At 32.9% G+C, this 20,124-nt stretch overlaps 1 protein-coding gene and 1 long non-coding RNA gene across 2 annotated transcripts; one reads left to right on the forward strand and one right to left on the reverse strand.

Annotated features, from left to right (window-relative positions):
* Nucleotides 1-11,319: 11,319 nt before the first annotated feature.
* On the reverse strand, nt 11,320-11,848 carry LOC111829344. Its single transcript, XR_002832834.1, has 2 exons — nt 11,675-11,848; nt 11,320-11,551 (listed from the first exon to the last, which is right to left on the reverse strand). It is a non-coding gene; the product is annotated as an uncharacterized LOC111829344 (long non-coding RNA).
* A 3,065-nt stretch (nt 11,849-14,913) lies between these two features.
* LOC17874521 (respiratory burst oxidase homolog protein D) lies at nt 14,914-19,483 on the forward strand. Its single transcript, XM_006279335.2, has 8 exons — nt 14,914-15,785; nt 15,876-16,038; nt 16,238-16,286; nt 16,650-16,763; nt 17,161-17,970; nt 18,073-18,168; nt 18,335-19,130; nt 19,227-19,483. The coding sequence occupies exons 1-8, from the start codon at nt 15,158-15,160 to the stop codon at nt 19,334-19,336; spliced, it is 2,766 nt and encodes a 921-aa protein (XP_006279397.1). The 5' UTR covers nt 14,914-15,157; the 3' UTR covers nt 19,337-19,483.
* Nucleotides 19,484-20,124: the final 641 nt, after the last annotated feature.

Raw genomic sequence — 20,124 nt, forward strand, 5'->3', positions numbered from 1 at the left:
CCTGCTGCTGCTCGTCGTGTGCTTGGTCGATCTCCTACACCTAATGCTTATGAACCACCTTAGATAATGAGACACTATTCTCGGAGGCATTTACTGCCGCTTCCCGACCCACTGGATGCATGAACCCCGACAAAGTCAAGCTAATGACTGAAAACAAGCGCTTAGTGGGAGGCAACCCACTTGTGAGTCTTTCTATTTCTTTTGCATTTATCTTAGTTTTGTTTTCTTTTATTTGCTAATCTTAGGCTTGGCAACACTAGGGACAGTGTTGTTTAAGTCTGGGGGAGGTAGTTACTAACATTGTTTATTTTTTTGGATTTTTGGATTAACACTCTTATGACTCTTGATTATGCTTGATCTCAGAACCAAAGTGTGGAATGACTATGAGCTGTATCAACAATCCTGAAAGCCCTTACTCATTGGATATCCAGTTGATCTAACGTTGTCTGTAATTTTATCAGGACTTTAATGGACTTAATCTCTTACTTTGGGAGTTGGTATACATTGGACTAGACTTCTTCTTCGAACCACACAAGACACTGCACTTCTTCAAAGTATGATTCCTTCTTTCTCTCTTCCCTTCAGCCTTTAAAAGAAGCTGTGGAAAGGCTATAGGTAGAAGTGATATGAGGGATGTCGCGTAAACCCGTGCATACTTCGGATCTCATGGATACTCGAATGAAAAAAAAAAGAGAAAAAAGAGAGTTCATACAAAAAAAGGAATCGTTGAAAAAATAAAATGATATCTTAGAAAAGTAGGGAGATGTCGATTACCTTAGAAGTAAGAAAAGGGAGAAGAAGTGAAATCATACGAAGAATGTCTTGGTTTGAGAAGAGTCCATATGCCATTGATCGATATTCCCTCGGTAAGAATTCATCTTTACTTGTTTAAAATTATGTAAAGAGATGACAATGGAGAGACTGGAGATTCCTGAGGATTGTGGGATTAGAGTAAGGAATGTTGATGCGTCTCATAGGCAAAGTACATAAAGTAAGTTCTAGAGTCAAGGCGATGAAGAGTGCAAAGAAGAGTTTCCTCCAGTTGATATATCATGGTTTTTACGGGTTTTTGGTCATGATATGAGTCTTATTTTTAGATTTTTTATAGTGTTTTCGAGTCTTTTTGAGTCATTTCAGGATTAGGAGCTATTTGGCATGGATTGGAGCTTTTTGGAGCATTTTGGAGCATTTGGAGAAGATGTGCTGAAGGAATGTACCGGGAGAGCATATTTGGTGTGAGTGTCGAGCGTCACAACTTTTGGTGTCGATCGACACCAATATCTGACGGCAATTGAATTTCACGCTTAATTGAAGTTGAGAAGATTTGCAGATTCAGAGATTTGGAGACTAACATGAAGGCTATAATGAAGATTTGGATAGAGAGATTTGTAGAGAGCTGGGAGAGAAGAATCAAAACCTCCTCCAGAGAAGATTCAGAACTCTTGTACTTCTTCTATTACTTTCTTTTATGATATCTATTTTATTCATGATGTTTGTTTTATTCACTATGTCTGAGTAGATTTCATGTTAGGTTTAGGGTTTTCACAGGAATTCATGAATCGTTAGGTTATTAGATTAGGATTGAATCAATAGAGTTCTTCATCTAGATTGTGGTTAATTTGTTCTAGATTAGTGAAAACAACCTAGAATCTGATCTCAGGTTAATTGGTAGACACGAAAGTTTTTCAGTTTTGCAGGATTTCCATTTTTTATGAACGCTTTGTAGTTTTTCATTAAGTCCCAGCGTTCTAGTTTTAGAGTCTTGAAGTGTCTGTAGTTTTTATGCTTTATAATTTCGGCCGATAAAAGCCCTAAGCTGCAGAGGTAATAATAAACCTCCTTCTCAGCTTGTAACACTTTACGTTTGATGAAATAAAGACCGGACTTTCTTAGCAAAGAAAACCTAGCCGCTCTTGTCTTCTCTGTGTGTGAATCCTCTGAAGCTTGAGTTCCTGACTTATCAAAGCTCTCTCATAAGCTTTGTTGCGTCCATCGATCCATCTGGTTACTTATTCATCCATCCATCCACTTGTTTGTTCAAGGAGAGTTCTACAACCAATTGAACAAGCCCCATCATGTTTCCACTTCGAATCCATTCACTAGCTAAAAAAAGAGAGTCGTACGACCAGTTGTTTAGTCCATCGTTATCCAGTTTTGTTCAAAGTAGAGTTTTCAGCTTAGCTTGACCTAGAGCTTGATCCACAGCTCGACCGTGTTGTCGTCCGAGCTCGACTCAGAGTACGTGTATTCGTTGCTCGACCATCTGCTCGATTGTCCGCCTGTTTCACTCGACCGTTTGATCCATTAAACTCCGAGAATTAAGGCTTATTGACTCTGAGCCTTTATCAAGCAACCAACATAGGCTTAACAATACCACCTATATTAAACTTTTCTTTTGCACCTTTCTTAATTTTTTTCTTTACCCAATCCTTTTAGTTCAACAAGAAAAATATGTGGCTAGCATCAGCTCTATTCCTAACTAGCATTTTTCCATCTTTTAGCATTGCTCAAAATTCCACAAAGAGACACATCTATCTTCTAAATCTCTATATTATTCACATTACCAGTCTCTTTCCTAACATAGAGTGTGCTAGTTAAGGATTTATGAAGATACCTTACAACAGGACTTCTGTTTCGCGCACTTTTGGTTATGGAGGATGAGTACTTTTCATTGCCTATCGTACTTCATAGCGACTGAATATATTGCTTGAGAGCCTTTTGGCTCATTCCACCCGCCTCCTTAAAACCATATAGTGTTTCGATCTCCTTAAAGGTCACCGAGTATGTAGAATCTCTCACAGTAAATGTGATGAACTCCAAACAAATCCGAATAAATCTTTGGTTCATTTTCATAGAAGTGGAGTTGTAGTGTTGATAAGAAGTAGCATGTATCCTCGTCATAAGCTTTAAAAGATGTGATCATGAACATGTCCAGCCCGAACATCTCAAACAAGAACTCCATATCCCTTGTTATGCCTAGCTCTTTCATAGTTTTTGCGGTGTGGAAAGCGGTTGCCAATGAACCTCTAAGGGTTTAACATTCCAAAGAGCACCTAAAGATCATGGAGTTGCTTAGCCTTTCTTAAGGGAATATCTCTCTCAACCCTTTCTGGTTTAGCATCTTCCATCATTTACTTAGCTGATTTCTTTCCTCCTGATAAATCATCTCTCTATTTATTGATTACTTTGCCTCTAAACCATGCTCAACATCCTCCTAATATTCCTTTATTGGCTGTGGTCTCAAAACAACAGCTTCCTTCTACTTCCAGCGCGCTTTATACCACAAGTACTTTGATCTGATTGAGCTTGAGATCCAATCTGTTCATTTGCTTCCTCAACCTCGATAAGCCTTGAAATCTGGGGTCTAGAGGGCTTGGAAATCCGTGAATTGTCTCGCGACATCATTAGCAGAATAGCGGCGAGCCTCCTTCTTAGCCTTGGTGAGCTTTTTCCTCTAAGACATGACATAATTGCTATCCATTTCGATTTCATGGAAGGATGAACTTAACTATCGAGTTTAGAAGGTTAGTAACAAAGAAAACAAAACCAAAAAGCTTTAGAAATGAAGAACTAGAGTGAAGGTGGAGAAAAACTAGAGAGAGAATTGAAAAATCGCAATTGAGAAGGTATGATAGAGATGAATGTGATTTTATTCTTTTATAGAAGGATGGAGGGGACATAAAGGTAGAAAGAAACATGTTTGGTAAGGCTTGAGTATAAATTTAGAATTCCAAATTTGTTGACTCGAGTATTGACCATTGACTCAACCGTGTGGATGTGATAACCCGTGTGGTTGTGCTGACCCAACTGTTTGAACGTTGACTCGATTGTATGGCTCATTGACTCGATCGAGTGGGCATTTTACTTGGACTTTTAGGCCCTTTGTTCAATTTTCTAACTTCACTCCATTAAACCTAGCACATATAACACAAATCCAATCAAGTCCATAATTTATAAGGTCGAGTCGTCCCTCTCATCTTGTTTTATTTTCTTTTTAACATCTTAACACTCCTCGTGGAACTTGATCAACCTTAGCAGAAATTTTAAACATGTCAAAATAATAACACCTAAACAAATATGTACAAAGATACCTTTGAGACTTCCTCCAAAGTGAGATTGTTTAAAGTCACTAAAATTGATTTTTACTGTCGTTAGGCTTTTGGTGATTCATAAAGTGGCATGTAGGACCCTCAAGTACCATCATATCTGCCAAATACTTTTTAACCCTCTGTTAGTTCACAGTAAATTCTGAATCCTTAGTAATCAGAGTGATTGCACCAAACAAAGGGTAGAACATTTTTTTTACTTCATGGAAAACCTTGGTTCTTACCTTATAGATATTGGAGCTCTTATAAGTTTCAAGTCTGATCTCCTCTATTTCATGTAAATTAACGCTCATTTTTTCCTACGCTGTTGTGATGTAAAGGTTTAGGTGTTTGATTGCCTAGATTGTTTTGACTTCATTCTCCACATGAATATGACATGCTTTCTCATAGAGCATCAGAAATGAGATCTCCCAGTTGCAGTTTAGAAGGTTGAACAACACATATGATCCTTACTTGTACAAGTAGGGCTCATCCCAATAGAAATGATTTTAATTTTTTTTTAAACATCTTTTTCCTTGTTAGGATACATACTCTCTGTAACTTTTCCTCAAACCTAGTAGTCGACAAAATCAGTATACAAGGGAAGATTCATTGATCCCATCACACTACACTAAAACTCCACAAATGATGCAACTATGTCAAATGTTTCTATCTAATGTTCGACTCCTAAAAGCTTTTCTTTAGGCATTGAATCATCAATGGGGATGAAGAATCCATCTTAAAAACCTAGGCTTGGTCTCTTTCTTTGAATATTTATGTCTCAAGGTTGCATGATCGGCGAAGAATGTAACCTTTGAACCAACAAGATAGCTCCTGAATTTTTTGAAAACAAACACAACTAGTAGAATACGAAACTAATGGAAACAGATACTAATGTAGAGGTCGAGACTCTATATTTAATGTTGAATTGTTAGGGGTAACTGCATAATTATCCAACTTAGTTTTATTTTTAAAAAATAGAAAACTTTTCTCAAACACAATATTCACAATAAATTTTAAAATATTTTAACATAAAATTTAACAAAAAATTAAGTATTTTCGTTTTTAAAATTAATAAAAGTTCAATTATATATTCCATTAGTTTTATATCATTTATTTTTTATGATTGACGATTAATGAATTAACTACTCAAAACAACGTCGTTCATTTAAACTCCTAAACTCAAAGTTAGATGCCTTTCTAACATAACTTAGTTTTATGTTTTAATAATACTCATACCAAATTTCATAAACAAAAGATAAACTAACTAACCAAGATATCAATAAATAATAAACAAACAAACAAACAAATAAATATATCTTCCTAGCATCATCTCCAATTTCTTCATTAAAAAAACTTTCCCGATCGAATATCCCAATATAGACAATACTCTTTACATAAACCATTAAAAAAAGTTAGAATTGCAATAAACAATCAAAACACGGCAAAACTAATACAACATTAAAACACAATTATAACCTCGAATAGAACTACAAACTCATAAATGGGTGATAAGCAACTCGAATAATAGAAACTATTCGAAAAAACGCAAATACAAAGAAAATCATATTATCAAAATATGAACTACACCAAAAAAAAAAGAACTTTTTAAAAAAAAGTCAGAACTACGAAACTAATGGAACCAAGTACTAATTTAGAAGTCGAGACTCTATATTTATAGTTGAACTGTTAGGGCTGACCAGTATAATTATCCAACTCGAGTTTACTTTTTAAAATAGAAATTTACTCAAACACAATATTCACAATAAATTATTAGGTAATTTAATAAACAAAAATCAGTATTTTCGTTACCCAAAGTTCGTGTTATGTATTTTATTTGAAATAGTTTGGATACTGTTTTTTTTTTTTAATGAACTTTTTCCAGCGCTCTTTATGTAATTTCATGTCCTTGTATTTAGAACAAATAGGACTATCAAAATTTTTGAATAAGTTGTTGACTCATATATTTTATTGTATTTAGAATAAATTAATTTATTTTTAGTTTTCCACATTCGAAATGGATAGGAGTATGAAAATGACTATCTAATACATTTTTAAAAAACTTTATTCTACTTCAACAACTTTTTGTATTTCACATTTAAAAATTATAATAATATGAATCTTCTTTTCATATAAAATAATTTAAAATACAATCATGAATTAAAATATGTAATTTGAAATAAGATTGCTCTATAATTTAGAATAAGAATTAAAAATGGTTGAATTCAATTTGAGAAGATTGCTCCATAATTTAGAACTTACATTAGTTATTTTTAGAATTTGAAATAAGATAATAAGTATGTATTAAACTTGAAAATTTTATGAGCTATATTTCGTAATAATTTATGGGGATTTTCATACCTATATTTTGTAGTAATATATATTTTCTTAATTTGAAGATTTTCTTAGCTATTTTTTAGAATACTTGATTTTAGGGATCACTGTCTTTAATATTATGTTTCCTAAAATTATGGATTTTTTATAATTACCTTAACTATCCTTATTCTTGTTTATTGTTATAACTAAATGCATATGCTCTACACCTTTTCAATTGTGAAATACAGGAAATCTTTGATAGATGATTTGATCTACATTTTAGGAAATACTAGATTCGGACTCGCACGTACGTGCAAGATTGATTTCAAAAACTAAGTTTGCTATTATGTTTGCAACATATTACGTACATGTGGTGTTATGTTTATAAATGTAATTATATTAGGAATATTATTCAAATTCATAATCTGAATTCGTACCAGTTCAATATATATTTTTTATTAATTCAGTTTAGACAAAAAAAAAAGATATAGGATTTGGTTTTGTTATCAACTACATTAATTAAAAAAGTAAAAAAATGTGGTTTGTTTATTTTGGGACAGGAACCCGTCTCGTTCTTTCCTATATATGTCATGTTTTTCCATCTTATAACCATAGTTTTAATAATAATTTATCCATTTGAGATGGTGAATTTTAGTCTAACAAATGAAAATAGGTCAATGATTGAGATTTATTTGTAGATATATGTATTTCCTATAACATTTGTAACATAAACATAAATTGGTCTGTTTTTATTAAGTTTATGAATGTTTAAAATAATAATCGCTTCACAATAAACTTTGGATCGACATGATAGCGAATCCAGATTGAATGTGAACCAGATTAGTAATCAGCTTAATTTCCGTTAAACCCGTGAACTATCAAACCGGATGAAAACAAAGAAAAAAACTTCTCTTCCTGGATAACCTAAATATATTTGTCAAGCGGGTCAAGACTGTCTGTTATGCATGCTTCGCAACAGATTGAAATAATTTTAACCTGTAAAAGATCCATTATGCATAATCCATATTGTTTCTTTTTTTAAGGGATTCTTTAATATATTTATTTTCTGTTAAAATTATTTATTTTGCTGTCATTAATTCTGTTTGGTTATAGGTTTAGGATTACATAAAATGTAATTTTTCTTTTTAATTTGCGTTTGACTTTGAACATAAATAATGCTCCCCTATTAATAGTATAGATATAAAAGATCAAATTCGTTTTCTAAAATATATGATAAATTTTTTATTAGATTTTATAAACATAAATTATTGTTTTTGAAAATATCACAAAATATATAATTTTGATTAAATTTAATTTCGAATTTAATTGTCTATTTTTATGGTAACCAAATCAATATTATTTCCATAAATATAGGTAGTTATTATTATTTTTTAATTATCCTTTAAATAGTATAGATAATAATTGTTTTGCTTTACTCTTTTTAATTGTATACACTATGCTCACTTTATACAAAATGCTTCCCTTTTAATAGTATAGATATAATTTAACAAATATACGCAAAATTAGGATTTGCGAATATTTAAATATATATTGTTTATTGAAAATATTTTTCTGTATCTACTATCCGGATTTAATGTAAATTGTTTCTTATAGAAATATTTTAAACAATAAAAAATACTTTTGAAATATTTATGGATATCACATCAATAATTTATTTTAAACATAGTAGTTGTATTCGTATGATAACAGATCACATATATGATAGTTAGCCGCATAAAATAATTATAGTTATTATTTCATTTCCATCCATAAGATTTGATGATTTTAATTTGGTAATATGTAAGAGTAGTTATGCACGCAACTACAATTTAGGAAAAAACATTTTATTGATTAAATTATCTAATTTTCTAAATAATATACTAATTAAATATTTGTAATTTAATTTTGCTATTAGCAGAAGTTATTATCTAATATAAAAATTAGGATTTTTGGAATTTATTAGCATCTATATTTAAGAATTAAAATTTTTAATGGTTTAAATAATTTAATTATCCAATCACCTAAAATTACGTTCTGATATATTTTAAATTTTTATCATAATTTATTAGTATTTAGCCATCTATATTTTAGGAACAAACATTTAATGGGTTTAGATATTTTGTTATAACTAAATTGATATGTTTTACTTTTTTTAATTGTATACACTATGCTCAACTTATACAAAATGCTTCCTTTTTAATAGTATAGATAGATCACATATATGATAGTTAGCCGCATAAAATAATTATAGTTATTATTTCATTTCCATCCATAAGATTTGATGATTTTAATTTTGTAATATGTAAGAGTAGTTATGCACGCAACTACAATTTAGGAAAAAACATTTTATTGATAAAATTATCTAATTTCCTAAATAATATACTAATTAAATATTTGTAATTTAATTTTGCTATTAGCAGAAGTTATAATCTAATATAAAAATTAGGATTTTCGGAATTTATTAGCATCTATATTTTAGAATTAAAATTTTTAATGGTTTAAATAATTTAATTATCCAATCACCTAAAATTACGTTCTGATATATTTTAAATTTTTATCATAATTTATTAGTATTTAGCCATTTATATTTTAGGAACAAACATTTAATGGGTTTAGATATTTTGTTATAACTAAATTGATATGTTTTACTTTTTTTAATTGTATACACTATGCTCAACTTATACAAAATGCTTCCTTTTTAATAGTATAGATAGATAGATTGTTTTCGTTAAAAGAAATAATTTTGTAGCTAATTTGTTTATTTAGTTTCTTTTGAAAGAAAAACACGACAAAACATAAAGGTTCTAGAAGTTAAAGGCATCATGTTTGAAAGATGAGAGACGACCAAAGTCATTAATAACAATAATATCAAAATCCATTGACCCACACCAACTTCTTATAGCATTTTTTCTTTTCTTTTATGAAATATCGTTTAAAATATTTACTCTGTTCATATTTATTTTTTAGATGCACATAACAGAATCATTTAATCAACCGTTGATAATAACAGAGTTAACAATTAAATTAGTGTATCTATTTAAAAATTGAACTAATGAAACCAGTTTAGATTTTGGTTAGATTGGTTTAATGATTAAACATGAAATATATATTATGTGACCGAGATAAGTTAACGATTTAATTATCCGTTAATAAATTTTGTAAAATTCTTTGTACCGTTGTTAAAACGACATAGTGATTATTTGATAAAATTAGAAAGAGGGTATTTTTAAAAAATGGTATTGGAAAAGGGGTATTTTTGAAATTCCCCCTACTTTTTTTGGTGTACCTCTTTTCAAAAATATTTCTTTTGTCTATCCATTTTCAAAAATACTTCTGTTTATATATGAAAAGTTATAAAATTTTATATGGTTTATAAGGTATTTCTAGATAATATTTACTACTGGGAGGTTCGATTCAAATAATTTATAACGTTTTAAAAGGTTTTAAATCGTTTTTACAAGATTTACAAGGTTTTTTAAAAAAAATTATAAGGTTTTAAAAAGGTTTTTATAAGATATTTATGAAACATATATAAATTTTATTCAAAAATAATAATAATTTATGTGTATATTTATAAGGTTACACACATATTTGGATTATTTTCAATACTTTTAGTGGATTTTTTGAAAAAGTTTAAAATAAAACACATGGTTATGTGTGAGTCAACAATGATAATCATTCAAACATATATTAACATTCGAAGGTTTAGCAATTTAGCGGAAGAATTAGCGATTTGTAGAAGTTTAATTTACGTGTGCATCTAGTAATTATTGGAACGTACATAATTCTGGTAACATTTTAACAAATTCTTAAAAATATCATTTACAATGAGTTTTTGTTCCAAACAAATTATCTATATATATTTTTAAGTACCACTAAAAAATATTTTTTTTCCAAATTACCACAAACAAAAAAAAATTCTAAAACAAAACTCTAAATTATATATCATAAACTTAAAACTATACTCTAAATTATAAATCATAAAACTAAACCTTAAACTTAAAATAGTAAACAAAAATCCAAAATTTCAATTATAAATTCTTAAAAATCATTATAATGTATGTGGTATTATTAGAATAAAATGTTCATAGTGTTATTTTTGGACTAAACATTTTGTAGTGATATTTTAGGATGTTACTATAAGTTTTTTCCATGAAGGATATATTTTGTTATTTAATAGCTTATTTATCAAAAATATACAAAATTTTAAAGAAAAAAAAAACATACAACATATTTTCTTTTCGAAAGTAACTTCTGTTGGTAATTGTTTTTCCTTTATTTTGACTTTTTTTAATATCAAATTTACTAGATTTATATAATATAATGATCATAATGTATTGAATTATTCTCCTATCATTGATTTTTGTCTTGTTACTAGCCGCACTATATATTCTTAAGGACATCATTAATGGTGGTATCTTAGAAGTAAGATTTACACTAGAGATTTAAGATACTCTCTATTGTAAATCTTGCTTCTAAGATACTATCATTAATGATAGTCTAAGAATCTTGTTGCCATCAGATTAGAGAATGGTTAGAGCAGCATCTTCAAAGGTGAACCCTTCTAGTGGGTTTTTAGAAGTTTTTATTTTTATATTTTGATTAATTGAAAGTTTAGAATTTTTTTAAAATCCTTAATTCTATCCTCTTCCAATGGTAAAACTTAAGTGTTACTACCAATTCATTTGAAATAAAAACTCAAAAAGAAAAACACATGGACCAACTCCAGTTAGCATCCTCCATGTAGCACTAACAACCAACTCTTAAAAAAACTCACCGAATAGATCCGAAATAAATTTCGGTTCGGGTCGGTTCGGTAGTCGGTTTATTCGGATCGGTTATTGACTAAAATTTATATTCCGAAATTGAACTGAATATTATTTTTCTTCGGTTTGTTCGGTTTTTATTTCGGTTTAGATACTAGAGAAAAAAAAACTTACACAATATAATGAAAATCATATCCAATAAAGGTCCAATATACAATTAACAAAAATCCAACACAAAATTAATAGTCTAGCCCAGTAACATATTAGGGTTTTGGTACAGATCTATAGAGCGGCTGCGCATGAAACTCCGGCTGTGACGTGCAGTGACGGCGACGACGTTGTGAGGTAGTGTTTAAGGAAGATGATGAGTTTCTCTCACTTTCACTAAAACAAGAAAAAAAACAACAAAATCAGTAGAAATAATAACGAAATTTAAGATCTAGAACGTAAAAGAAATGGGATTACACAACAAGAGAAAGAACACTATAATCAAATCCAAATACAAACCTTATATCAGTGTTTCAGTAATTTCATCAAAGGCGGATTGGATTGAGGGAGATTCTCGGTCCTAACTGTCATTGTTGAGTATGGTTAGCTTCCTCTGATTTGAAAGAAACAAAAAAAAAAAAGAATATGAGGACAAAGCCGAGAATGAAGAAGAGGTAGAAGTAGAAGAGTTTTGAAAAGAAGAAAGAAGAAGAAGAAGAAGAAGAAGAAGAAGATCACAAAGGAGAAGAGAGTGGAAGAAGCGTAAAAGGAGAGGAGGCGAGATTTGGTGGTTATGAATTAGATCTAGGGTTTTAAGTTTTTATAGTATGTCCCTTAAACCGAGTAAACCGATCGGTAATCGGATACCGAACCGAACAAACCGAATTCCGAAAGCATAAAATAATTTCGCCGATCGGTTCACTGCTTCTCTCCCAATCTCTGCCGAAAACCGAATGTTTCGGTTTAATCGGGTCGGTTTAATCGGTTCCTACCGAACGCCCAAGACTACTTAAAACCCTTAATTAAGGATCCATCCTTAACTAAATACACAATTGTAGTTTATTTTTGAACAAATTAAAGCTATGAATCCCTATATGAACTTTTTTGGAAATGGTCTTACATAGTAAATGTAGTTTATTAAGAAATTAGTAAATGGTTAATTGTGAATTACCACATTTCTGTATATACATAAGAATATAGAAAATAGCATAGGAGTAGACAGACATAAAAAGTTTCGTCCTCTACTAATAAAGTAACAACTATCTTCATAGCCACCTTACTTTATCATCGGGTTCTATTTTATAAATAGGGACAAGGAAAACAAAACCATTGATTTCTGCTATGTGCTCAATTATAATTTATGGAGTATCTTCATTTTTTTTTTCTCTTTTTTTTTTGCGACTTTATTTTTCTCTTTTTTTGGTATATTATATGAGACCTTAAAAGCCCACTTTCCTAGAGGACGGCATCAAAGCTATAGTTAATGGTGAAACACCTCGTATGTTTATTTCCAGAATCTATATAATTTTATGTCATAAAAGTGTTAATTAAAAATACTTACAATAGTATACAAGCTAAATCATACTGATGAAAAGAGCAAAAAAGAACTTTTGGGTATATCTCCACTAGCTCTTGTAATCGTAAAGCATTTTTGTAAAATGATAGTGAAAAGATTCATACCAAGAGGTAGCTGTTGATTGATAGTTCGTCACAAGGGGGAATATCAAATTTAAGTCAAAGGTCGAACAAGAAAGCTCGTCTTATTGATCAGAGATCGACAAATACAAAGTACAAAAGGGGAAATGAAAACAGGTCGTCACTACAAGACTACGAACCGAGCTCTCTGCTGTACTCTCTGTCCTTTCAAATGTACGTTATGTCTTGTCACATCAAATTTTTTTTTCTTTTACAAACAAGTAATGTGACAAGACACCGCCTTAGGTTAGACTCTTGCGGGCCGGTCGTCGCTTATCGTTTTGTGGAGAGTGGTGCCACGTTATCCCTCTTTAGTCGGGCCAAGCGTATATAAGTTGTAGGGATTCGTGGATCGAGGTCCATATCCAACACTAGCTAATCTTACTTATAGAATGATAGTGAAAAGATTTAGGCACACAATCTGTAAAAGGAGTACAAGAAGCATTATCCGACCAACCTACTATATATACCAAAAGGAAAACTTTTGGTGGCATGTGATGGAAGCCTAGGACATCAAACGTACATGTTCAAAGTAGGAACTTATAGTATATATGTACAGATTAAATAAAACCTTGGAGTGGGCGACACCTTGACGTTTAATGTATATTTCTGACTTAACATTTAAAAGATATATATATACAAAAAAAAGATTGATATGTTTGAGGTTTAAGAGCAAGGGCAACGGCGTACCTACGGCCGTCTTACACCCAAAAAAAGAAAAGAAAAAATGAAAAAAAAAACAAAACAGAAGGACGTACGCATTTGTGCGACGGTCCCGTTTGTTATTGCCTTTTTTCGCAGACTCTACTGACACGTGGCGGCCCGCGATTGATTTCCTTCTTTTTTTTTTTTTTAAAAAGCTAAAAGTAAAAAAAAAAAAAATTCTGATGTATGACGTAAAACCGATGCCCTTGCTCGAAGTTGTGGATGAAACATTTTCATTATCCGAATTAAGATACTTCTATAAAGAGTATCAAAACTAGTTCATATAAATGCTTGGCGTTTGGGGCTCGAGGCATATGATACTTATGTTTAACTAGTATACATAGCAGTCCGCTCAGGGGTTTTCTTGCCCTGATTTGTTTTTTTTTTTGGTTTTGAAGTGAGTGCCACTAAATTGTTTGCTACGGAGTTTTGGTTATATATTTTTTATTCGAAATGAGCATGGTTGGGGACCAACCTAACTCAATTACTCTTAGGATCATGTATAGTTCAGTTGTTCCTCTTGTAAATATTGAAGCCCTATGACCAATCATACGTTTTCCTTACGTCATCCATGGTTTCTGGAGGATATAACCCATTTTCTCATTATTTTAAAACCAGAAGCCAAAGGAGAAAAGGTCAGAGAAGTCAGAACCCAAGCTAAAGAAGAGCAGGTACGTTCTTTAGCGATCGGACCGCCTATATGTCCTAATCTAAAATGGCGGATAGTTGTCCAAAAGATAATAGTTATGTCCTAATCCTAATCAATGATGTTCCTTCGTAAGAAACAAATTAAAACTTAAACTATTTCGTCTGGGATAGTTGTCGTTAGATGACTGATTTACTTTTATATTTATATAAAACCGAAACAATGTATCAAAATATATACATCTCACATATGGAATTATAAGCGAACCCATATTTAATAAAAATTTCTTCCGCTATTACACTAGGATAGATATAGATTTGAATACACATTATAATCCAAATTATAGAAGGAACATATTTACATGCATGGTTTCATAAACATGCGATCCAAAATGAATTGTAGATTGACTTTTTGTATGATTGCCAAATAAAGAGTTAAACAACAACCTAAGTAAAACCATCCACGTTCTTCTTATAGAACTATCAAAATTTCACACGGGGTTTTTTTTTTTGTTTTGTTTTGTGTTTCTTTGCCATTCACACGGGGTTGGTGTATAAAATGACTCGGTGTTGAAATGTATAAAAAACCAAAAGATGAAATAATGAAAAAAACAAAGTCAAAATAATTGGTCAGTAAAGGATTTTGACCAGACCGGTGCGGTCCATCCATAGTTTCCCACTACCTTCCCTGATTTAGCACAAATGAATGGCAATTTGCATGCCATTTATTTCATCTAACTCCTTTTTACTCTATAAATATATTTTACACAAAAATCAATTTCTTCCATACACAAAAATCAATTTCTTCTATACGCATAAAATCAAATAACCTTTCGAGAGCGTAAATTTTTCTCTATCGACTAAGATAGTAACCTTACGGGTGTTTATTTGCATAGATCTCAGCGCTTTTCTTGGCCATATCAAGAAGTGTGAGATCTTTTTGGTTTGTTAGATTTGATGAAAATGAGACGAGGCAATTCAAGTTCAGACCATGAACTTGGGATTCTAAGAGGAGCTAACTCGGACAACAACTCCGATACTGAAACCATGCCTGCCGACCGCGGGGCCTTCAGCGGTCCGCTTGGCCGGCCTAAACGTGCGTCCAAGAAAAACGCGAGATTTGCGGCGGATCTTCCTAAGAGAAGCAACAGTCTTACCGGCGGCCGCGGTGACGACGATGAGTACGTCGAGATCACGTTGGATATTAGAGACGACTCGGTGGCCGTACACAGCGTCCAACAAGCAGCTGGAGGAGGAGGCCACCTGGAGGATCCGGAGCTAGCCCTTCTGACCAAGAAGACGCTTGAGAGCAGCCTAAACAACACAACCTCCTTATCCTTCTTCCGTAGCACCTCCTCACGCATCAAGAACGCTTCCCGGGAGCTCCGCCGCGTGTTCTCTAGACGCCCTTCACCGGCCGTGAGACGGTTTGACCGGACGAGCTCTGCGGCCATACACGCACTCAAAGGTCTCAAGTTCATAGCCACAAAAACCGCAGCGTGGCCAGCCGTCGACCAACGTTTCGATAAGCTCTCCGCTGACTCAAACGGCCTTTTACTCTCGTCCAAGTTTTGGGAATGCTTAGGTAATCAAATTAATTCTTGCTTAACTAATTATATTATACTAGTATATGTTTCCATATTTGTTAGTTTCATTATTTTATTTTTAACTCTAGGAATGAACAAAGAATCTAAAGACTTCGCCGACCAGCTCTTTAGAGCACTAGCTCGCCGTAACAACATCACCGGCGACGCAATCACAAAGGAACAGCTTAGGCTATTTTGGGAGCAGATCTCGGATGAAAGCTTCGATGCAAAACTCCAAGTCTTCTTTGACATGTAAAGCTTTTTTTACTTATCTTCACCTAACACAAAATAAATATCTAACACGTAACAACACTATTTTTTGTCATTTAATATTTGACTCTTAATGAAAATTAAACGGTCATCAGAATTTAAAGACCAAAATAATAATAATAATAATTAATCATTTGGTGGATTTGTAACTAATTAAATGACATCACTATATGGTCATCAGGGTGGACAAAGATGAAGATGGAAGAGTAACAGAAGAAGAAGTGGCTGAGGTGAGAAACCCACACACATTTCAATAATTATCCTTTCACATACTTTATTATTATATATTCTTGGTTGATATTTTTTCTCATATTTTACTTTTATACTTTGACAAAAAAAATTTTTTTTTATAGTTTTAGATATATATCTATAATATTCTTTGTTGATAATCTTGACAAATTTGTCCACGCGCAAATCCCCACTGACTTTATCTGATGACGTTTACTGTTAACATCAGCAATATATAAATTAACTGCATGTGAACACGACAATAATGGTGTTTACTAGTATATGGATAGAGAGTAGTCTTTATTATTTTAGCTTATTAGGTTATTAAAGTTTTCAAATTTGTTGATGATTAATGTTATTTGCAGATTATTAGTCTTAGTGCTTCAGCAAACAAGCTCTCTAATATTCAAAAGCAAGCCAAAGAATATGCAGCGTTGATAATGGAAGAGTTGGACCAAGACAATGCTGGGTTTATTATGGTACGTGTGGTCCACCGTCACCAACTCTATAACACTAGTGTTATATTACTATATAAATGTCGTCAATATACTAGGAAAAAACATGGAAAATCCCAAGCTTCTAGAAATCTAAAGTATTGGGCCACGTTGGTCTTTTTTTCAACTTATTGGGCCATCTTGGTTTTTTACCTAACAAATTGTAGATGGGTGGGGTTATACAATATGAAGAAATGGCCAATAGAATTGCAAAACATATTTGAAGAAATAAACCAAAAATATAATTCGATATTTGGTGGCATCTAATGTCCGAGTCTTTTTAATATCTTGGAGAAACCTATGAAAAATGTTTTGAATATCAGTTTATTTGTATTTTGTTACTATTATGTTTTTAATGAAATGGAAATTGGTGAAATAACAGATCGAAGACTTGGAAACGTTGTTAATACAAGCACCGAACCAGTCGGTCCGGATGGGAGATAGCAGGTTATTAAGTCAGATGTTGAGTCAGAAGCTGAAACCGGCAAAAGAGAGTAACCCCTTGGTGAGATGGTCGGAGAAAATAAAATACTTTGTACTTGACAATTGGCAAAGACTATGGATCATGATGCTATGGCTTGGGATATGTGGTGGTCTCTTCGCTTACAAATTCATTCAGTACAAGAACAAAGAAGCCTATGGTGTGATGGGTTATTGTGTTTGTGTCGCCAAAGGAGGCGCGGAGACACTTAAATTCAACATGGCTCTTATATTGCTGCCTGTTTGTCGTAATACAATCACTTGGCTTAGGAACAAGACCAAGCTAGGTACTGTTGTTCCGTTTGATGACAATCTCAACTTCCACAAGGTCATTGCAAGCGGGATTGTAGTCGGGGTTTTGCTCCATGCGGGTGCGCATTTAACGTGCGATTTCCCACGTTTGATTGCCGCGGATGAGGAAACCTATGAGCCTATGGAAAAATACTTTGGGGACCAACCAGAGAGTTACTGGTGGTTTGTGAAAGGAGTGGAAGGATGGACTGGTATTGTGATGGTTGTGCTAATGGCTATAGCCTTTACACTCGCTACGCCTTGGTTCCGTCGTAACAAGCTTAACTTACCTAAATTCCTCAAGAAGCTTACTGGTTTCAATGCCTTCTGGTACTCCCACCATTTGTTCATTATTGTTTATGCTCTTCTCATTGTTCACGGTATCAAGCTTTACCTCACAAAGATCTGGTATCAGAAAACGGTACGCTCTTCAAACCTCTTCGTTTCTTTTTTCTTCATTAATTTATCTACATTTTTGGGTTTAATAACACTTTGTGTGTTCGTGTTTATGTGATTCTTGTAGACATGGATGTATCTCGCTGTACCCATCCTTCTCTATGCATCTGAGAGGCTAATCCGTGCTTTTAGGTCAAGCATCAAGCCGGTTAAGATGCTCAAGGTTAGATATATTTCTATTTATATCTTAAAAACCTTAGGTTTCAAGAAAAACAAAAAAAAAACAACTTATCATATTTTTGAATTGTCTTGACAAAAGTACGAAAACTGGCTTTGAATATTAATCTTTAAAGACTTGTAAACGTGACATGTATATGTAATAATAACAGGTAGCTGTGTACCCGGGAAACGTGTTGTCTCTACACATGACGAAGCCACAAGGATTCAAATACAAAAGTGGACAGTACATGTTTGTGAACTGCCGAGCCGTATCTCCTTTTGAATGGCATCCTTTCTCAATCACATCGGCTCCGGGAGACGAGTACCTGAGCGTACACATCCGCACTCTCGGTGACTGGACACGTAAGCTCAGGACCGTTTTCTCCGAGGTCTGCAAACCTCCTACCGCGGGTAAAAGCGGTCTACTCCGAGCAGACGGAGGAGACGGGAACCTCCCATTCCCAAAGGTTCTTATCGACGGTCCATATGGTGCTCCTGCACAAGACTACAAGAAGTACGACGTGGTTCTTCTAGTAGGTCTCGGCATTGGAGCCACGCCTATGATCAGTATCCTCAAGGACATCATCAATAACATGAAATCTCCTGACCGCGATACCGACATCGAAAACAACAACACTAACAGCAATAGTAAAGGGTTTAAGACGAGGAAGGCTTACTTCTACTGGGTGACTAGGGAACAAGGATCGTTCGAGTGGTTCAAGGGGATAATGGACGAGGTTGCGGAGTTGGACGAGGAAGGAATCATCGAGCTTCACAATTATTGCACGAGCGTGTACGAGGAAGGTGATGCAAGAGTGGCTCTCATCGCCATGCTTCAGTCGTTGCAACACGCCAAGAATGGTGTTGATGTTGTGTCGGGGACACGTGTCAAATCCCACTTCGCAAAACCTAATTGGAGACAAGTATACAAGAAGATCGCAGTTCAACACCCCGGCAAAAGAATAGGTACTAATCTTTACCCTCGTTATGTATTCATTATTATATAATTAAGTAATGAATTTAGATTAATTAAATACTAATATGATTTTTTATTTATTGCAGGAGTCTTCTACTGTGGAATTCCAGGAATGATAAAGGAATTAAAAAATCTAGCTTTGGATTTCTCTCGAAAGACAACCACCAAATTTGATTTCCACAAAGAAAACTTCTAATTATATAAATTGTAGAAAATAAAACAAGAATCTATACAGATAAATATTTATTTAAATTCTTTTCATTTTGTGAAAAATCATATGAGATATATCTTTTTATCGTTGCTTTTTTATTATCTCTACCGTAATTTATAATGTTTTTTTGTTAAGTTTTAAGGGAAAATTAAGTATAAGATATATAGTAGAAATTTAGTGAGCTTTGGTATTGTATGAATGTAATTGTGGAGTTATTCTAGCATTATTTTGTACTTATTCCAAGCTTACCAGACCGAGCAATTATTTGAATGTAATTGTGGAGTTATTCTAGCATTATTTTGTACTTATTCCAAGCTTACCAGACCGAGCAATTATTTGAAACATTGCATTCATTGGGTGTAAACGTTGAGGAACTGTCGAGGAAAAGTTCTGGAATTTTTGTGAGAATTTGTGTGAAATGCGTTTTTTTTATCCCTTTTTAAAATACCCTTTTTCATATCAATTTTCATAAATACTCTTTTTCAAATATGAAAAATTATAAATTTTTGTATGGTTGATAAGGTACATCAATATCATCATTACTATTGGAAGTATTCCTGGGAAAAAACCGAACTGACTTGTCCGAACCGACCCGAACCGAGATTTGGGCAAATAAGTTCGGTTATTTCAGCGCTCTTCGGTTCGGTCGGAATAACCGAACGGATAACCGATAACCGAGAATTGGGGAGGGTATATAAAGCTAAATAACCTAATTTCATTAACCTTCCTTCTTTGGCTGCCTCTCTCATCTCTACGACTCACCCACCAAAACA

The sequence above is a fragment of the Capsella rubella genome, unplaced genomic scaffold (assembly GCF_000375325.1).
Source record: "Capsella rubella cultivar Monte Gargano unplaced genomic scaffold, Caprub1_0 scaffold_14, whole genome shotgun sequence".
NCBI lineage: Eukaryota > Viridiplantae > Streptophyta > Magnoliopsida > Brassicales > Brassicaceae > Capsella > Capsella rubella.